The sequence below is a fragment of the Sander lucioperca genome, chromosome 23 (genome assembly GCF_008315115.2).
Source record: "Sander lucioperca isolate FBNREF2018 chromosome 23, SLUC_FBN_1.2, whole genome shotgun sequence".
NCBI classification, from domain to species: Eukaryota; Metazoa; Chordata; class Actinopteri; order Perciformes; family Percidae; genus Sander; species Sander lucioperca.
This window is the reverse complement of record NC_050195.1, coordinates 5,155,835-5,175,974: the sequence shown is the minus strand read 5'-3', so window position 1 is coordinate 5,175,974 and position 20,140 is coordinate 5,155,835. Positions and strand designations below refer to the sequence as shown.

Here is a 20,140-nt window from a genome sequence, read left to right as displayed (position 1 = left end):
ACTCCACCAGACTCCATGTAAATAATCAGGACTTTTAGCGTGTATAGAGCCAGCATATTTCCACCAGACTCCATGTAAATAATCAGGACTTTTAGCGTGTATAGAGCCAGCATATTTCCACCAGACTCCATGTAAATAATCAGGACTTTTAGCGTGTATAGAGCCAGCATATTTCCACCAGACTCCATGTAAATAATCAGGACTTTTAGCGTGTATAGAGCCAGCATATCTCCACCAGACTCCATGTAAATAATCAGGACTTTTAGCGTGTATAGAGCCAGCATATTTCCACCAGACTCCATGTAAATAATCACTACTTTTAGCATGTATAGAGCCAGCATATCTCCACCAGACTCCATGTAAATAATCACTACTTTTAGCGTGTATAAAGCCAGCATATCTCCACATGTAAATGGGTGAATTAAGGGTTTATTTCAACCAAACCAGAGTGGTGATTGTTGGAACAGTGGAAAGATGAACCAAGACGGCTTTTGGTAGTTTGATTTAGTTTCTGTCCACTTTGAATGAAGTGTGTTTTACGATGATAAAAGTACTGATTATTTACATGGAGTCTGGTGTAGTTTGGTGATGGTGATTTCAGGGCTGTTTCATGTTAAAATAAAAGGATCTTACTCGTTAACTAAAAGGTCTATCTCTGTAGGGATCCATCCCATAATGTTGTCAGACACTTAGAATAATAAGTCATGTTTCTTTTCTTTGTGTCTGTTCGTTTAATGTCTATGTGTTGCCATATTGCGCCCCCTCGTGGTCATTGTGTGATTGTTTTGTATCTCTGGAGTTATTTTGAGTCGTTTTTGTTCATTTAAATAGAAATTATCACTATTATTAAAAGGGGACAAACCAGAAAATATTTTTAAGGGAAAAATGGGGGTTTGAGATCTCCAACTGTCTAAAGAGGTCCCGGGACTGCATGGATTAAAAATAGAGACAAATACATTGAAAAAATTGTCAAAAAAATAACACCATAAAAATGTCAAAAGCGCCAAAAATGTAGAAAAAAAGGAGACAAAAATGGCGAAAATTGTCAGAAAAATAGGAAAATAAAAACGTCAAAAGGCGACAAAAAATTTCGAGAAAACTGTCAAAAAAAGGGACAAAAATAAAGATCTTTTTTTTCAAAAAATAACTCCAAAATGAAAAAATGTCACAAGGTGAAAAATGCTGGGAAAAACACTAAAAGAACAGACGCTCTATGGATATTTATTTATTTAGTGTAGGGGAGCCTTTTGTGCCAACTGTGTTAAAAGAAAATTGTAGTGAACGTTGAACAGAAATTGTTTGATTTAAAATACGTGATTAAAGAAAGTAAAAGAAAACTTATTTTAATTCATAATGACAGTAAAGACTGCTGCTGAAGTTACTCCATGAGTGTGTGTGTGTCTCTGTGTGCGTCTGTCTGTATGTGTGTGTGTCTGTCTGTGTGCGTCTGTGTCTGTATGTGTGTGTGTGTGTGTCTGTATGTGTGTGTCTGTGTGTCTCTGTCTGTGTGTGTGTGTGTGTGTGTGTGTGTGTGTGTGTGTGTGTGTGTGTGTGTGTGTTACCTGTCTCTGGTTACTGATGTGGATGGCTGCCTCCTCCAGGTCAAAAGACGACAAAAATGTCGAAAATTGTCAGAAAGAAACTCAAAAATAAAAACCTCAAAACGCGACAAAAATGTCGAGAAAAAACCCTCAAAACAAAAGCAACTAAAAGCCGTGAAGACAGACAACCAACCTTGATTTTCTTTATTGTCAACATGAGACACCAACTCAACATGAACATCAAATTAATTTCAAATGAAAAACACAAACACCAAACTTTGCTTCTTGCCGTCAGAACAATAAAAAAATCGAATCACTTTGAGCAGCTTTTTAAACATGTTAAACATTTCTTTGGTTTCTCCCAAATAAACAACCAATGATTTCATTTAGAAAATAATCTTCCTCCGTTCAGAGGAAGAATCATAATAATAATTAAAGGGGAAAGTGCTGCCAACACAAAAACTCTTTAAGAATCTAATCAAACATTCTTTCTTTAATCTCTGACTGAATTATTGCTGATTAATGAACTTAAATAAAGTCTGTGATGAAAAGAAGACGTCATTATTTCTGCAGCTGTTGGCACTTTGACGTTTACCATGAAAAATATCACCAGCACCGTTTTAAACGGATAACTGTGTGTGTGTGTGTGTCACACAGTGTGTGTGTGTGTGTGTCTGTGTGTGTGCATGCGTGCGTGTCACACAGGGTGTGTGTGTGTAGTGCGTGTGTGTATCTCTGTGTGCGTGTGTGTCACACAGTATATGTGTGTATGTGTGTGTGTGCGTGCATGCGTGCGTGTGTGTGTGTGTGCGTGTCACACAGTGTGTGTGTGTGTGTGTGTGTGTGCGTGTCACACAGTGTGTGTGTCACACAGTGTGTGTGTGTGTGTGTGTGTGTGTGTGTGTGTGTGCGTGTGTGCGTGTGTGCATGCATGCCACACAGTGTGTGTGTGTGTGTGTGCGTGTCACACAGTGTGTGTGTGTCCTCTGCTCAGGTACGTCTTCATGGTCTGGATCAGCTGACTCTCCTCCTCCAGCGTCAGGTCCAGGTAATCTTCCTCATGGCGGGAAATGTCCTCCAACACCTCGTTGACCAGCTCGTTGTCCTCTGACAACAACACAATTAATAATCATTAATTATTCATCATTAATACTAATTACTAATGTGTGTCATGAATCCACTCATAGATGAGTCTGAGGAGGCTGGGATCCAGACAGGAAGTGAGGGTGGTACCTGTGGATGTGGAGGAGGAGGTGCTGGGCTCCTCAGAGGACGGCGAGGACGAGGTGGAGGGCGGGGACTCAGACAGCAGCTCTGGGGATAGGACGCCCTGGTTGTCCAGCAGCAGCTGAGTCGCTGATTGGACGTCTCCGGCCGTCAGTCTCAAGGCTGCTTCAGAGACGTCCCTCTCAAAGCCCAGATACAGCAGCTGCACAGACACACAGGCTGACGTTTGATTGGCTCACGCTTTCAGGAAGAGCTTGTAAACATTAGACAGGCAGACAGACAGACAGGTACCTGCTCCACCTTCTCTGGACAGACAGACAGACAGGCAGGCAGACAGATAGCTACCTGGTCCACCTTCTCTGGATGGACGGACAGACAGACAGACAGACAGACAGACAGGTACCTGGTCCACCTTCTCTGGACTGACTGCTCCCTCTGTGTTGTTATTGGTTGCCTGAGCAGCCTGACTTGAGTCCAGCAGGATCTGAACACACAGAACAAGTTCAGCTCTCTCCTCAACCTTCAATCCTTCAAATATTACAACAGACAGACAGACAGACAGACACTGACTGCGTAAGCTTTGTCCACGTCTCCGTCAGCGAGCTGCAGAGCTCTGGCGGCGTCTCTGCGGGAGAATCCGAGCTCTGTGAGCGTAGAGATCACCTCCATCCGTCTGCTCCTCTTCTGCCTCTCTCTCTGCTTCAGCTCCTCTCGCTCCTGGTAGCAACACAACACTGGTGGCTTCAAAATACTAACACAAACACAACAGACGCTCTATGGATATTTATTTATTTTGTGTACGGGAGCCTTTTGTGCCAACTGTGTTAAAAGAAAATTGTAGTGAACGTTGAACAGAAATCGTTTGATTTAAAATACGTGATTAAAGAAAGTAAAAAGAAAACTTATTTTAATTCATAATGACAGTAAAGACTGCTGCTGAAGTTACACTCCATGAGTGTGTGTGTGTGTGTCTGTCTGTGTGTGTCTGTATGTATGTGTGTGTGTCTCTGTGTATGTGTGTGTGTGTCTGTCTGTGTGTGTCTGTATGTATGTGTGTGTGTGTGTGTGTGTGTGTGTGTGTGTGTGTGTGTGTGTCTGTGTGTGTGTGTGTGTGTGTGTGTGTGTGTGTCTGTGTGTGTGTGTCTCTGTGTATGTGTGTGTGTGTGTGTGTGTGTGTGTGTGTGTGTGTGTCTGTGTGTGTGTGTGTGTGTGTGTGTGTGTGTGTGTGTGTGTGTGTGTCTCTGTGTGTGTGTGTGTCTCTCTGTGTGTGTGTGTGTGTGTGTGTGTGTGTGTGTGTCTGTGTCTGTGTGTGTGTGTGTGTGTGTGTGTGTGTGTGTCTCTCTGTGTGTGTGTGTGTGTGTGTGTGTGTGTGTGTGTGTGTGTGTGTGTGTGTGTGTGTGTGTGTGTCTGTGTGTGTGTGTGTGTGTGTGTGTGTGTGTGTGTGTGTGTGTGTGTGTGTGTGTGTCTCTGTGTGTGTGTGTGTGTGTGTGTGTGTCTGTGTGTGTGTGTGTGTGTGTTACCTGTCTCTGGTTACTGATGTGGATGGCTGCCTCCTCCAGGTCTCCCTGACAGGCTCGGAGGCCGAGTCGAGCTTCTCTCTCGGTGAACCCGAGAACCATCAGCTGGGACATCTTCTCAGAGTCCAGACACAGGCGGCTGTACAGAGACTCCACCTGAGAGAGAGAGACACACACACACACCCTGTACTGTCTGACTGTATAAGGTTGTGGTTTGTATGTACACAGATTCCACCTAACACACACGACGGTGTTTTTGGTCGGTCTGTTTTTGCAGAGCCAAAGGACGACAGGTGAGACAGAAGAAATGATTAAAAAGACTCAGGGCCAGATGTACGGACATTTGCAAACGGAGCGTTATCAGCGCCATGGCCAACCCGCAGAAAGCACACACTGTGATACTTCAGCTTACGTCGTATTTACCAAACCTGCAGTTCATTGGATAATCAGCACCTTTCTCCGCCCACTATACCGTGAATTGGTGCATTTCAAAGCGTAATTGAATGGGCCTCCTTCTCTCTCTATCATGGATCAGCCACCAAGTCAAAGAAATCCTGCTTGATGCGTGTTATTTTGGCATTAGTGGGGAAATGTATGTGTTGACTAGTGCGCTGTAGCAAAGCGGTAAGTACTGGTGCTATGATACGTAACGAGGAGTTTAACAGCTGCTGGACTGGAACGTGAACGCTGAGTCGGAGATATGATGTCAACTTTGATTTCTTCCAGTAACTGTAATATTGCACGGCTGCTTAATCTGTAACGCTTAATGATTTTGTGTTCACTCAACTGAAAAAGTGTGATCCTTGTGGCAGCTCGTCTCCTTGACATATGTCTCCGTCTTGCTCGGATTACTGCCGCCATTTCACCAGGAGGCATATGCCAGGAAACCTGCTTCCTGGTTTACACCTGCTTTTAAGAGGCGGAGAATTTTCACCACAAAACAGAGGCGTGGGGTGGTGATGGAGCAGTGGATATGACACATGCCTTTGGTGTGGGAGATCTGGGTTCAATTCCCACTGCAATACATCAACCAATGTGTCCCTGAGCAAGGCACTTAACCCCTAGTTGCTCCAGAGGTGTGTGACCTCTGACATATATAGACATTGTAAGTCACTTTGGATAAAAGTGTCAGCTAAATGACATGTAATGAAATAATGTAATGCGTACTTTCACGGGCGTTTTTTGTACATACCACGGAATACATAATTAGGTGCACTTTACGCTTCCCTTCCCATCTCTTTATGGGAAACTCCCACTTTCCCTTCACCCTCCCATGAATGCATATGCATGACACAGAAAAGCGCAATTTGCCATTTTCAGTTCCCGCGACAGGCAGTCTGAGCTTTTACCTCAGTGCGGCCTGTTTGTACGTACCTCGCCATGCTTTTACGCGCATGTTGCGAAACAAATACGCCTGAAGTGGGCGCAAAAGCGTTAGTACATCTGGCCCTCAGAGTCTGTAGCTCTGTAGATCCATCTACCGTGACTCAGACAGTATTTAAGGTTAACAATCAGCTGATAGTTACTTTGGACAGCTGGTGTCGAGCCTGAGCATCGTTTCCTTCAATGTAGGAGAGGAGACTCTGGAGGAGGTACAGCCGCAGGAACAGCACCTCCTCTCTGCCTGTGTTACCCTGGAAACACACACACACACACACACACACACACACACACACACACACACACACACACACACAGTTAATAATGAACCACGTGTAATGATAGTATACTGGACTCTGTCCCAGAGGTTTAAAGATCACGATGAAACATGATCTTAATCTTCCCTGTGCTCCTTTGTGTTTCAGTTCCGTGTAATCCCGGCGGCCGGCGTGCGTGCGTTGGCGTTGTCTCACCTTGATCATGAGCAGCCGCTGCTGCTGCTCGCCGTAACACTGCAGGAAGCAGTCCTCGGCTCTCTGCAGGCGGCTCTTGCCGTCCTCCAGACAGGACAGAGCCTCCAGGGCGCGGTAGCACCACACGATGTCCAGCTGCAGGACGGCAAAGTTATCCACCGAGCTGAGCAGCGCTGAGCCGCACTTACTGCACAACACACACACACACACACACACACACACACACACACACACACACACACAGCGTTTAGAGATACACATCTTCACATCTCGCTCAGAATGAAGGATTGATTTTGTTGTTGTTTTGAAGGTGTGAAGGTTTTGTGTGAAGGTGTGATGTCAGCGTGTGATGTCAGCGTGTGATGTCAGCGTGTGATGTCAGCGTGTGAGGTCAGCACCTGAACTGCTGGTCGGCCTGCAGCAGGTGACACAGAGCGTTGTCAAACTGCTTCTTCTTCATCAGAGAGCGACCTTTCTCATGGAGACCCATCGCCAGGATCAGAGCCTGAACACACACACACACACACACTTTATTGACTCTGTTTCTTTCCTCAAATATACCAGGTGGATGGTGTGTGTGGTGTGTGTGTGTGTGTGTGTGTACCTTCTTCTCCTCGTGCGGGATCTTCAGTGGGTTTCCTCTCTGGTCGGCGATCTCCAGAAAAGGAGACGTGTCTTCACTGCCGTCTGACAAACACACAGAGACACCATGAGTCCTCACACATTCACACAGTTGGATTAACATTCATTCTAAGTTTATCCCTCCATCAACATTTGTTGTTTTTAAAACATGATCCATAAATAATGTTTATGAAATATGTTGTTGACAGCACCTCTCTCATAGCCTAGAAATCTAGACCGCCCTAGAGGCAGCAAATGTAATTTGCAGCCAGGGTCAGTCAAGCAACTCTCTGTTGGCTTGCGAGCTAGAAAACCCAAATTCTGATCAGGCCAATCGCATCATGTATAGAGTCAGGGGGCGGGCTTAACATAATGACGGCAGAGTTGCGACGGTTCCACGTGAATTCCCTGCTACTTGAAAACAAAGAAGATGGCTGCTGCTGGCGAACAGCGGTCTTTGGAATCAGCTTCGGCCGCGACTCTGTAAGACATTCTTAAAAAAGGAAGATGTGTTTGGAGTTTTGCCGACCAGATACGGCAAAAGTTGAATCTATCAACTAGCGTTGCTCTGGTTGGTTATGAGTGCAGAGGGAATTTGAAAGGCAACCGTTTATCCCGCCCCTCAGATTGAGCCCTGCCAATGGTGAGTTCCCAGACCCAACATCTGGATGTGGGTCTGGCTTGTCAGGCTACCTCTCTCTGACAGGATCTGGAAACCTTTCTGCGTCCTCTGGATGCTCTCGTTCTGGTTCTTCGTCTTCTCCTCTTCCTCGCTCAGCTGTTGCTTCAACTCAGTGTCGCTGACCTTCAGAACCATCATCTTACTGTGGTTCTTCACGCCCTGCTCATCCAGACGCTGGTCTGAACACACACACACACACACACACACACACACACACACACACACACACACACACACACACACACACACACACACACACACACACACACACACACACACACACACACAGATAGACCTTTTAGTTAACGAGTAAAATCCTTTTAGTTTAACATGAAACAGCCCCAAAATCACCATCATCAAACCCACCAGACTCCATGTAAATAATCAGTACTTTTATCATCGTAAAACACACTTCATTCAAAGTGGACAGAAACTAAATCAAACTACCAAAAGCCGTCTTGGTTCATCTTTCCACTGTTCCAACAATCACCACTCTGGTTTGGTTGAAATAATCCCTTAATTCACCCATTTACATGTGGAGATATGCTGGCTCTATACACGCTAAAAGTCCTGATTATTTACATGGAGTCTGGTGGAAATATGCTGGCTCTATACACGCTAAAAGTCCTGATTATTTACATGGAGTCTGGTGGAAATATGCTGGCTCTATACACGCTAAAAGTACTGATTATTTACATGGAGTCTGGTGGAAATATGCTGGCTCTATACACGCTAAAAGTACTGATTATCTACATGGAGTCTGGTGGGTTTGGTGATGGTGATTTCGGGGCTGTTTCATGTTAAACTAAAAGGATCTTACTCTTTAACTAAAAGGTCTATCTCTGTAGGGATCCTTTCATAATGTCATCAGACACTTAGAATAATAATCTGAGCCTGTCAGCGGTAACAACAGAACTTTTAGTGGACAGATAACAGAGGAACCTGTCTTTGTGTGTGTTACAGCGTCTGAACTCACCCACTGACAGAGTTTTCCCGTTGAGGATCAGTTTGATGTATTTGAGGCCGTACTCCTCTCCGATCCTACAGCACAGGACCAAACACATCCAACACATGAAGAACAACATCAACACACATGATCTGTGTGTGTGTGTGTGTGTGTGTGTGTGTGTGTGTGTGTGTGTGTGTGTGTGTGTGTGTGTGTGTGTACCTGTCCACTACCTCCTGAACCCCCACATCCAGCCTGGTCTCCAACAGGTTTTTACTCTTTGGATCCTGAGAAAGAAAAACAAGTCATTTCTGGTAGTTTCATGTTTTAAAGGGACAGTCCTGCTGTGGACGGGGGCAGCAGCTACACAGATTATATCTGTCTCCCCCTGTTGTGTCTCTGTGTCTCCCCCTGTTGTGTCTGTCCCAGTAATGTCTCTGTGTCTCCCCCTGTTGTGTCTCCTTTCCAGCTCTCAGCGAAGGCGGTCGCTTTTTCTCCCTCTCCCTCCCAGGCCTACCCTGCTATCTTGTCTTGTGTTGTCTACTGTTAACTTTTTAGAGACTCTCCCTGCAAGGCTCTACAAATACCTAAAAATCATGGAATTGATTAACTGGTCTCTCAACGCAATTGTCACTGTATTCTCGAGGAGGAGCACTGGTTCGGGTGAGCCAGCATGTCCTGACGGGACGTTTGCTGCGGGGTATACGATGGACGGCTGGGAGAAACGGCGTGTCGTGTGTCTCTCTGCTCTTTCCGTGGAGGACGTTGAGGATATCTACCTATTTGGATCCCTGATAACTGGAATGTTGCTGATTGGAGGATGCTTCGCTCTGGTTTATCGAAGAATTGGAAAGACTTTGGTAACTGTCCAAAGGAAGCTGCCTGGCCTGACTGAAGCTGTCAGAAAAGCGATCAGTTTGCAAACTGGAACTATTAATCGCGTGATGGAAACCAACATGGTAATGACCCGCGGCTTGGATACCATCATGAGGAAGGTCATGGATTTGGAAACTAAAATTGACCAGTTGAACAATTGTACAGTTGGACAATAGAATGAATGTTTAAATTAGAGCAGCCATTCGTGTAGACAAAACACATTTTATCTTTCGGCTCCCTTATCCTGAACAGCCTTGCCAAGGCCGTTTCTTGGAACAAACAGTCACCCTGTTGGGGCTCTGCAAGCGAGACGCTCTTGGTTCCTCCCCCGTCTTCCCCACTGCCTGCTGATTGTCGTATCGGCTCTGGACTGTTCAAGGGTGTCACCACGGCAACGTGCTGTGTCACCACGGCAACGTGCTGTGTTATCGCTATAACATTCTGCGGACTGGGACACTAGTGGGACTGCCGGGCTGTGCGTTTCTCAGCAGGCCAAACTCCCCAACCTACCCTCCCCCGAGTCCACGCCTTCGCCGCTAAATGTGCAACTGTACATTTATGTTATGTTATGTTCAGCAGTGCAAATGTACTGCTTGTGTGCTATGTGCTGAGGTGTTTTTTTCCTGTTCCCACACTGTTCTTATCTTTATGAGGATAGTCTGGGAGTTGTTTTTTTCCCCCCTCTCCTCTCCTCATGTCATGCTGTATCTGTCCCTGCTATGTTATGTTATGTATGTGATTATTATTATTATTCAGTCAACTAATAAGCAAAATACCAGTGCAACAGTGCAAATATACTGTTTGCGTGCTTTAAATGTGCTCCTGCGAGAGTTGTGTTGAATGTTTTGGATGTAAAGCGCTTTGAGCTGCAATCGATGTATGAAAGGCGCTATACAAATAAAGCTATCTATCTATCTCTGTGTCTGTCCCTGCTATGTCTCTGTGTCTCCACCTTCTTGCTGTCTCTGGGCAGCAGCAGCTCCAGCGTGGCCACGTTAGTCTCTCTGAAGGTTTTGTTTCCCTTCCCTCGGTTCACCGCCTGCAGCCTGATGGCGTCCAGAGCGCCGACCACCTCCGCCAGCGGGAGACACAGCAGAGGGGCGTAGCGCTCTGCCAGATCCTGACCACCACAACAACAACAAACACACACACACACACACACAAGGTTAGGGACGCCGTTAGTTTGTGTGAGGAATAACAGACGAGTGGTAGGAGCTCGGACCTGCAGGTGCTGCTGTCCCGGCACGTTGTCCTCGTCGGTGTACGGAGGATTCCACAGCTGGATCTTCTCCTGTTTCAGCCACGACTTCAGCTTGGCCTCCATGTTCTGCTCCGCCATCGTCTGCTAAATACAACAGAGGAGAAAGAGGAGGGGAGAGAGACAGAGAGGGAGAGAGATAGAGAGGGAGGGAGAGAGACAGAGAGGGAGAGGGAGAGAGACAGAGAGACAGAGAGAGAGAGGGAGAGAGACAGAGAGAGAGAGACAGAGAGGGAGAGACAGGGAGGGAGGGAGAGAGACAGAGAGAGAGAGAGAGAGAGGGAGAGAGACAGAGAGAGAGAGACACAGAGAGGGAGAGACAGGGAGGGAGGGAGAGAGAGAGAGAGAGAGAGAGAGAGAGAGAGAGGGAGAGAGACAGAGAGAGAGAGACACAGAGAGGGAGAGACAGGGAGGGAGGGAGAGAGAGGGAGGGAGGGAGACAGAGAGGGAGAGGGAGAGACAGGGAGGGAGGGAGAGAGACAGAGAGGGAGAGACAGAGAGGGAGAGACAGAGAGGGAGAGACAGAGACAGAGAGAGAGAGGGAGAGAGACAGAGAGAGAGAGACCGAGAGGGAGAGACAGGGAGGGAGGGAGAGAGAGGGAGGGAGACAGAGAGGGAGACGGAGAGAGAGAGGGAGAGACGGAGAGAGAGAGAGGGAGAGACAGGGAGGGAGGGAGAGAGACAGAGAGGGCCAGGGAGATACAGGGAGGGAGGGAGAGAGAGAGACAGAGAGGGAGAGACAGGGAGGGAGGGAGAGAGACAGAGAGGGCCAGGGAGATACAGGGAGGGAGGGAGAGAGAGGGAGGGAGGGAGCGAGAGAGACAGTCAGACAGAGAGAGAGAGACAGGCGTTTTACTGAAGGTAACGTTACATTTGGTCATCTTTGTTAATGTTGTCTGTCAGAACTTTTTAATCCAGTTTTAATCCACATTTTTAACTCTATATTTGAACCAAATGAAAGCTTATAGAAGCTGCCAGACGTCACCAACCCTCCTCTCTGATTCTTGTTTTGATTGAGGCTGAAAGGAGCTCTTTGACACGATCACATTTTTCAAAATAAAAGTGTTTCCGGGGAACAGATTAATGAACTACAAAAGATACAATGAGGCGTGACATTCATATTCCACATGTGAAAGTTGATTTATAATTATAAACATGTTGAATAATGTGTCTTCACTGGCTCTGGGAGAGTTTTATCACGTTTGTTATGAGAAACTACTCAAGTTATTTGAGAAAGAGTCGAAAGCTGAGACCAGTTGCATTGTGGGAAATGTAGGATCCAGTGTTTGTGACGATGGAGCAGTGACTTAAAACTGTGCTTTCTTCTAATACACCGAAACAGAAACTAACGTATTAGTTAGAGGATTCACATCAGCTCTGACAGGTTGTTAAGACAGAAAGAAAACTTTAAAAATGTCATTTAATATTTTTCTGGCCTTCACGTGAACATTACGCACAGATATCTGACATTTAAACACATTAACCTAGCTGGAGAGTTAGCTGTCAACACTTAAAATGCTAATAAACAAAGAAAGCTACAATACGGCTGTATAAAGACGCTACTGACATGAAAGTAAACGTGTTATTACAGAAGTTAGACGGAGTATTTAGCGCCAGTAAAGCAGTAATAGCGAACAACGCAGCTGCTAGCTTTCAAACGGCTCGCTTTCGACCGTTTTTTTTACTCTTTAAATCCGCCGCGAGACGATGTTAAACTGTTAAATGTTTCCGACAGTTACCTGGATGTTTGAGGACACGATGACAAAGAGCTCCGCGGTCGGAAATGTCCGTTAAATCTCCCCGTTAACCGTCCACTTCCTCAGCGAGATGATGTTGTTTTTGTAGTTTGAGGAGAACGTGAAGACAGTGCGCGAGAGAGAGAGAGAGAGAGGAGGTCTCACTCCGAGCGCGTTCCAGGATCCAGTTCACGTAACGTAACATAACGTAACGTAAAGTCAAGCGAAGAGTTCGGCGGGTACGTCACAGCCGAGAAACACGTCATCCCGAATATAGACGATCTTTGGTCTACTACGGCGCCCTACAAGGGTCAAAGTAAGGTCTATTGCGTTTTCCTATGAAAGGGAAGTTAGAAAGAGACCAGGCAAATTAAATTAAATTAAATTAAATTAAATTAAATTAAATTAAATTAAATTAAATTAAATTAAATTAAATTAAATTAAATTAAATTTTAAAATATGAATAAAATAAAATAATAAAAAAAACATGACAAAAATAAAATGTAAAATAAAAAGTAAAGTTAGGAAGAGACAAGGAAACCCAAAGTAAAGTAAAAAATAATAACTATATTAAATTACAATATTAAAGAATATAAAATAAAATAAAGTTAGGAAGAGACAGAAAACTGTTTGTTTTGTTTATTGTTTTGACTGATTTACAATAAAGAAATGATTATTTATTAAAGTGAAATCAACAGTTTACTGCTGTGGTTTTATTGGCTGAATAATAAACAAACTGCAGCTTTAATAACAAAATCACAGCACATCTCAGAGATCATAGTTATATCAAATCAAATATGAAAATAAACGTAAACATCTACAGCAGAGGATCAGGACAAACACGTCTCAGTTCTGAGTTTGAAGTCAGAAAAATACGTTTTATTTTTACTTTATTTTGACATTTCTGATCTTTTTTCTCTGAATTTCTGGCCAATCAGGGCCAGATGTTAAACGTGTGTAAGTTCAGAGTTTAAAGATGAAATTCTACATTTTTTCTCAAAATATCAGACTTTTTTTATTTACTTTTAGTCAAAATATCAGACTTTATTTCTCAGAATTCTGACTTTTCCAACAAACATTCTGGCCAATCAGAGCCAAGCGTGTTTCAGTTCAGAGTTCAGAGTCAGAATTCTGACAAAATAAATGTTATTCTTATTTTTTTCAGATTTTCTTTTCAGTATTCAGACTTTCGTCCCAGTGTGTCTGACCCTCTGCTGTGAACTCTCCACCAATAGAAAGTCTCAGGTCTGAGTTTAAAGTCAGAATTCTGAGAAATAAAATTCTGACGTTTTTCTCAAAATGTCAGTTTGTTTACTCTGACTCTTTCTCAGTATTCTGACTTTAAACTCAAAAACATTTTTATCTTCTGAAAAATATTAACCAAAAATGTAATGATTTTCTCTCAAATTTCTGACTTTTATTCAGAATTCTGAGGACATTTCATTTTATTCTTATTTATTTCAGATTTATTAAGTCTTTTTTTCTGACTTTTTTCCTCATTATTTGGTCTTTATACTCAAAACCATTTGGTCACAGTGTCTCTGATCCTCTGCTGTAAACCCTGTTATACACTCACCTAAAGGATTATTAGGAACACCTGGAAGATTCCTCGTTAATGCAATTATCTAATCAACCAATCACATGGCAGCTGCTTCAATGCATTTAGGGGGGTGGTCCAGGTCTAGACAATCTCCTGAGCTCCAAACTGAATGTCAGAATGGGAAAGAAAGGTGATCTCAGCAACTTTGAGCGTGGCATGGTTGTTGGTGCCAGACGGGCTGGTCTGAGTATTTCACAATCTGCTCAGTTACTGGGATTCTCACACACAACCATTTCTAGGGTTTACAAAGAATGGTCTGAAAAAGGAAAAACATCCAGTATGCTGCAGTCCTGTTGATGCTAGAGGTCAGAGGAGAATGGGCCGACTGATTCCAGCTGATAGAAGATCAACTTTGACTCAAATAACCACTCGTTACAACCGAGGGATGCAGCTAAGCATTTGTGAAGCCACAACACGCACAACCTTGAGGCGGATGGGCTACACCAGCAGAAGACCCCACCGGGTACCACTCATCTCCACTAAAAATAGGAAAATGAGGCTACAATTTGCACGAGCTCACCAAAATTGGACCGTTGAAGACTGGAAAAATGTTGCCTGGTCTGATGAGTCTCGATTTCTGTTGAGACATTCAGATGGTAGAGTCAGAATTTGGCGTAAACAGAATGAGAACATGGATCCATCATGCCTTGTTACCACTGGGCAGGCTGGTGGTGGTGGTGTAATGGTGTGGGGGACCCATCATGCCTTGTTACCACTGGGCAGGCTGGTGGTGGTGGTGATGTAATGGTGTGGGGGACCCATCATGCCTTGTTACCACTGGGCAGGCTGGTGGTGGTGGTGATGTAATGGTGTGGGGGACCCGTCATGCCTTGTTACCACTGGGCAGGCTGCTGGTGGTGGTGTAATGGTGTGGGGGATCCATCATGCCTTGTTACCACTGGGAAGGCTGCTGGTGGTGGTGTAATGGTGTGGGGGACCCATCATGCCTTGTTACCACTGGGCAGGCTGCTGGTGGTGGTGTACTGGTGTGGGGGATGTTTTCTTGGCACACTTTAGGACCCTTAGTACCAATTGGGCATCGTTTAAATGCCACAGCCTACCTGTTCTGACCATGTCCATCCCTTTATGACCACCATGTACCATCCTCTGATGGCTACTTCCAGCAGGATAATGCACCATGTCACAAAGCTCAAATCATTTCAAATTGGTTTCTTGAACATGACAATGAGTTCACCGTACTAAAATGGCCCCCACAGTCACCAGATATCAACCCAATAGAACATCTTTGGGATGTGGTGGAACGGGAGCTTCGTGTCCTGGATGTTCATCCCCCAAATCTCCATCAACTGCAAGATGCTATCCTCTCAATATGGGCCAACATTTCTAGAGAATGCTTCCAGCACCTTGTTGAATCAATGACACCAAGAATTAAGGCAGTTCTGAAGGAGAAAGGGGGTCAAACACGGTATTAGTAGGGTGTTCCTAATAATCCTTTAGGTGAGTGTAGATATATAATGCTAAGTGAATCAGTAGATTATATATTATAGATATATAATGCTGATTATATATGATATTATAGATATATAATGCTGATTATATATGATATTATATAATTCTGAGCGTGTTCTCTCCGTCAGAAGGACGAGTACATGCCGAGCCTGCGGGCGGCCTCTGAGATCCTCGGCGTCTTCCTGTTGGGGAACGGCTGGTAGTTCTGGTTCTGGTTCTGGTTCTGGTGGCCACCCGCGGAGGACCCGACCCCCCCGACACTCTGCTGCCGGGTGAACCGGAGCGCCGGCGCCGACTTCCTGGAACCCGTCCACGCCGAGACACCGCTGGCTGTTAGGGGCCAAATCACAGGATTTAATAGTTTTAATACAATATTACAGGGGTTCTCGAACGCATCACGCAAAGGTTCACGTGAGATTTATTCCAGGTGTGTGTGTGTGTGTGTGTGTGTGTCTGTCTCTATGTGTGTCTCTGTGTGTCTCTGTGTGTGTGTCTCTCTGTGTGTGTGTGTGTGTGTGTGTGTGTGTGTGTGTGTGTGTGTGTGTGATTTATTCCAGGTCAGATGCCGGAACGATCTCGATACAGAGACGTCTGCTCGGTGTGTCCGGCCCTTTAAAGACTTAGGCCGGCGACAGACTGGCTGTGTGGAGTGAGCGTGGCGTGGCGTCTGCGTGGCGTCTGCGTGGCGTCTGCGTGGCGTTTTCTATGTCTTTCCACCAGAAAGGTGTCTGACGCGGCGCTGCTGCTGCTAGCCTTGTCTGGACACATGGATGTTTAAACATAAACATAAATATATTCTGATCTGATTACAGCAAAGACAACGTCGGCAGGATTGACGGAAAAATAGGCTCCAGAATATTTCCTTCTGGATTGACAGATTTTTTATTTTTTTATTTTACATTTATGTCAAAACCTCGAGACTTTCAAACATCAACATGTCATTTATTAAATGTATTTGTGTCTAAATTACATATAAACATCTTTTCATATTCTATGTTGCCTGGAAACGCTTCCAACACGCTGGCGTGTGACGTGAAAAATAGGCGTCGGTCCTTTTTCTAGCATGCACGCGTTTTCTGAGACGTGCGTGTCATGCAGGCAGTGTGCACGCTCTAACCTGTTACCATGGGAGCCGAAATAAAAACAGACACGCCACGCAGCCGACACGCTCACGCCACGCAGCCGACACGCTCACGCCACGCAGCTGACACCCTCACGCCACGCAGCCAGTCTGTGGCCGGAAAAAGTCCCAAAAACGTTGAAAAGAAGAGTCCAATTTTTTTTAAAGGGAAACGCCAAACATTTCGAAAAGACACCCACAAAAAACGTGGAAAAAGCATAAAGAAATGTCACAAAAAACAAGAAACACATAAGAAAATAAAACTGTCAAAAAGTTCCAAAAATACCTAAAAAAAAAGCTCTGATAAAATTCATAAAAAAGCTCAAAAAATTGTCGGAAACAGTGACAGATTTTTTAGACAAAAACAGACGAAAAGCCTCAAAACAAGTGGTAAGAAAGTTAAACTTGTACCGGCAGACTGGCCATCCTGTCGGCCGGCGCTGAAACCTTCCTCCGAGCCGGCGGCAGAACAATGCCGAGGCTCACCATGGCAACCGTTGGGCTCTTTGGAAACGGCGAGGGAATCGGAGACGGGATCCTTCTCCTCTGGGTCGCCTTCACAGTTTCTAGAGGAAACTAAACACAAGAACTCAAACTATGTTGTCACGTTAAAACACTCATAAAAACTATCAAAGTCAGAGTGAGTGTCTGTCTGTCTGTCTGTCTGTCTGTCTGTCTGTCTGTGTGTGTGTGTGTGTGTGTGTGTGTGTGTATATGTGTGTGTGTGTGTGTGTGTGTGTGTGTGTCTCTATGTGTGTGTGTAACTAAATATATAAAACCTAATAACCCTTTCTGAAAACTAACTCAAACTGAGCCAGAGTGAAGTTATAATAACCGTGGTCGTGGTCATGGTCGCGGTCGCGGTCGTGTCCGGTCTCGGGGTCTCCTGTTGATCCATTGGCACCAGCGCTGCTCGGCCAATCAGATGTGGAGTCTGCAGAGAGACTCCTGCCGTCAGAGGAAGAGGAAGAAGAGGAGGAACGTCTGCAAAATAAAGACAACATGGATATAGATAGATATATATATATATATATATATATATATATATATATATATATATATATATATATATATATATATATACATACATATATACACATACATATATATATATATATATATATATATATATATATATATATATATATATATATATATATATATATATATATATATATATACACACACACACATATATATATATATACACACACACACATATATATATATACACACACACACATATATATACATATATATATATATATATATGTGTCTCTATACATGATGTCAGACGTGTTGATGTGGACACAGATTAGTTCTGTTACTGGAGATAAAACTGTGAGGACGGAGAGAGGAGCAAAGACAGAAGATAGAAGACAGAAGATGGAGAGAAGACAGAAGACGGAGAGAGGAGCAAAGACAAGATAGAAGACAGAGAGAGGAGAGAAGACGGAAGACAGAGAGAGGAGAGAAGACAGAAGACAGAGAGAGGAGAGAAGACAGAAGATAGAAGACAGAGAGAAGACAGAGAGAGGAGAGAAGACAGAAGACAGAGAGAGAGGACAGAGAGACTTGAGTCTGACCGGGAGGAACTGTTGGTGATTATTGTTTCCGGGGAGGGGTCTCTGGGACGGGAGCGGCGGTGGAGGCCCAGGTGGAGGCGCCACGGCTCGCAGCCGGGCGTCTGGTCAAGGTCGAAGGTCACGGGCGGTGGCAAGCAGCCGTCTGGTTCCCATGGCGACCTCAGAGCCTGAGTGACGGGGACGATGCTGACGGCCTCCGCCAGCTCCTCAGACACTGTCAACAAGCAAGACTTCTGTGATTAGGAAGTGTTAAAACAGCTTGTGAAGACATATATCAACAACAGCATACCTGTCTCATCTGATCCATTACAGTCTGCATCCAGATCAACTACAGCTGTGGGTGATGCTGTATCCCTGGCTTTACATACTGTGCTCCAACATCTAGAGGGCAGGGATAAGTATGCCAGGATGCTATGTGTTGATTATAGCAGTGCCTTTAATACTATTAGACCTTCTATTGTAATACCTAAGCTGTTAGACCTGGGCCTCTGCAATTCTATCTCCAGGTGGATACAGAACTTTCTAACAGGCCGCCCCCAGACAGTTAGAGTTGGCACCACATACTCAGCCTCTGTAGTGTTAAACACTGGAGCACCTCAAGGCTGCTGTCTCAGTCCTCTATTATACAGTCTGTATACCTATGATCTATGATTATACAGTCTGTATACCTATGATCTATGATTATACAGTCTGTATACCTATGATCTATGATTATACAGTCTGTATACCTATGATCTATGATTATACAGTCTGTATACCTATGATCTATGATTATACAGTCTGTATACCTATGATTGCACTGCTAAACATCCCACTAATAGTATTGTGTAATGTGCAGACGATACTACTGTGATAGGACTCATTGACAGCAATAATGAAACTGTCTACAGAGATGAGGTGAGTAATTTCATCTTGTGGTGCAACAGAAATAATTTGTCTCTCAATGTGGGGAAAACTAAGGAGGTCATCATAGATTTTAGGAAGAACAAACCCACACATGCACCTGTCCTTATTAACAACTCTCCAGTTGAAACTGTTAACACCTTTAAGTTCTTAGACATCCACATCTCAGACTCCCTCTCATGGTCCGTCCATATCAGCTGTGCCATTAAGAAGGCACATCAGAGGCTTTATTTTCTGAGGTGTCTCAAGAAATACGGTATGTCCCTTAACATTCTACAGAACTTTTACCGCTGTACAATTGAGAGTATACTGACAGGTAACAGGTAATTGTAGTGTGGTTTGGCAGGGCTACTTCACATGACCTTAATCTTCTGACAAAAGTAGTCAAGACTGCATCTAAAATCATTGGGTTCCCCTTGAATCACTCCAACACATTGACTATGAACGCAGCACTAAGAAGGCAGCAGGTATTCTGCAGGACTCTAGTCATCCTGCACACAATCTCTTCTCCCTCCTTCCATCAGGGAGACGTTTGCAGAGCATCCCAACACGCACAACACGTTTTAGGGATAGTTTTTACCCCCAGGTAGTAAGGTTACTGAATGATAGCACAACAGGAAGGAGGGCTGAGGTCTGAATTTAGTCACTATGTCTACTGTGTTTGGATATTCTAGATGTTTTAAATGTTATTATGTTTTTAAAATTGTGATTATTGAGTGGTGCTGAGAGAGTGCCAAGGAACATTGTATTTCATTGCTGTGGTACTTCGTACTAATATGCATATGACAATAAACATGAAGTTGAACTTGAACTAAATATATACAAATACTATAAATATATACTAAATATATACAAATATACTATAAATATGTTCTACATATATACAAATATACTACAAATATGTTCTACATATATACAATAAATATATACAAATATACTATAAATATATTCTAAATATATACAAATACTATAAATATGTTCTACATATATACAAATATACAATAAATATATTCTAAATATATACAAATATACAATAAATAAATACAAATATACTATAAATGTATTCTAAAGAGTGCAAAACAAAGACACTGATAATGTGAAATATAAATCGAAAAATGTCCTGAGTGTATCTGTGTGTGTGTGTGTGTGTGTGTGTGTGTGTGTGTGTGTGTGTGCGTGTGCGCATGTGCATGTGTGTGTGTGT

The 20,140-nt window shown here is 44.0% G+C and overlaps 3 protein-coding genes across 4 annotated transcripts in view; all 3 read right to left on the bottom strand.

Moving 5' to 3' along the window:
* LOC116057839 (protein NLRC3-like) overlaps nucleotides 1-20,140 on the bottom strand; it is a 556,293-nt gene that overhangs the window by 122,356 nt on the left and 413,797 nt on the right. The gene's annotated exons all lie outside the window — the stretch shown is intronic.
* Nucleotides 1,514-12,411, bottom strand: nub1 (negative regulator of ubiquitin-like proteins 1). Of its 2 annotated transcripts, none has more exons than XM_031310441.2 (16): nucleotides 12,261-12,411; nucleotides 10,486-10,605; nucleotides 10,216-10,383; nucleotides 8,610-8,674; nucleotides 8,418-8,482; nucleotides 7,453-7,620; nucleotides 6,743-6,825; nucleotides 6,537-6,643; nucleotides 6,139-6,325; nucleotides 5,812-5,919; nucleotides 4,289-4,441; nucleotides 3,339-3,485; nucleotides 3,172-3,252; nucleotides 2,775-2,970; nucleotides 2,480-2,648; nucleotides 1,514-1,562 (listed from the first exon to the last, which is right to left on the bottom strand). In XM_031310441.2, exons 2-15 carry the CDS (start codon nucleotides 10,600-10,602, stop codon nucleotides 2,506-2,508), a joined length of 1,788 nt encoding a protein of 595 aa, XP_031166301.1. In that variant the 5' UTR covers nucleotides 10,603-10,605; nucleotides 12,261-12,411; the 3' UTR covers nucleotides 1,514-1,562; nucleotides 2,480-2,505. The 2 variants fall into 2 exon arrangements, with proteins under 2 accessions (XP_031166301.1, XP_031166302.1); XM_031310442.2 differs by lacking the exon at nucleotides 1,514-1,562 and adding an exon at nucleotides 2,384-2,437 and having other exon boundaries at nucleotides 2,478-2,648.
* The window catches only part of LOC116057856 (vitellogenin-2-like), a 6,421-nt gene continuing 1,288 nt past the window's right edge, over nucleotides 15,008-20,140 (bottom strand). Inside the window, exons 2-5 of the mRNA XM_031310444.2 lie at nucleotides 18,034-18,247; nucleotides 17,283-17,431; nucleotides 16,859-17,023; nucleotides 15,008-15,657 (exon numbers count right to left, since the gene is read on the bottom strand). Of these exons, the coding sequence (XP_031166304.2) occupies nucleotides 15,452-15,657; nucleotides 16,859-17,023; nucleotides 17,283-17,431; nucleotides 18,034-18,247 (734 nt within the window). The 3' untranslated portion in view covers nucleotides 15,008-15,451. The remainder of the gene's footprint in view (nucleotides 15,658-16,858; nucleotides 17,024-17,282; nucleotides 17,432-18,033; nucleotides 18,248-20,140) is intronic.

Excerpts from the sequence above, each read along its gene's own strand:
- nub1 (XM_031310441.2), bottom strand. The coding sequence starts at position 10,602 with ATGGCGGAGCAGAACATGGAGGCCAAGCTGAAGTCGTGGCTGAAACAG. Across the intron at positions 6,644-6,742 it reads TCCCGCACGAGGAGAAGAAG|GCTCTGATCCTGGCGATGGG; the intron begins GTACACACACAC and ends GTGTGTGTTCAG. Across the intron at positions 6,326-6,536 it reads CAGGCCGACCAGCAGTTCAG|TAAGTGCGGCTCAGCGCTGC; the intron begins GTGCTGACCTCA and ends TGTGTTGTGCAG.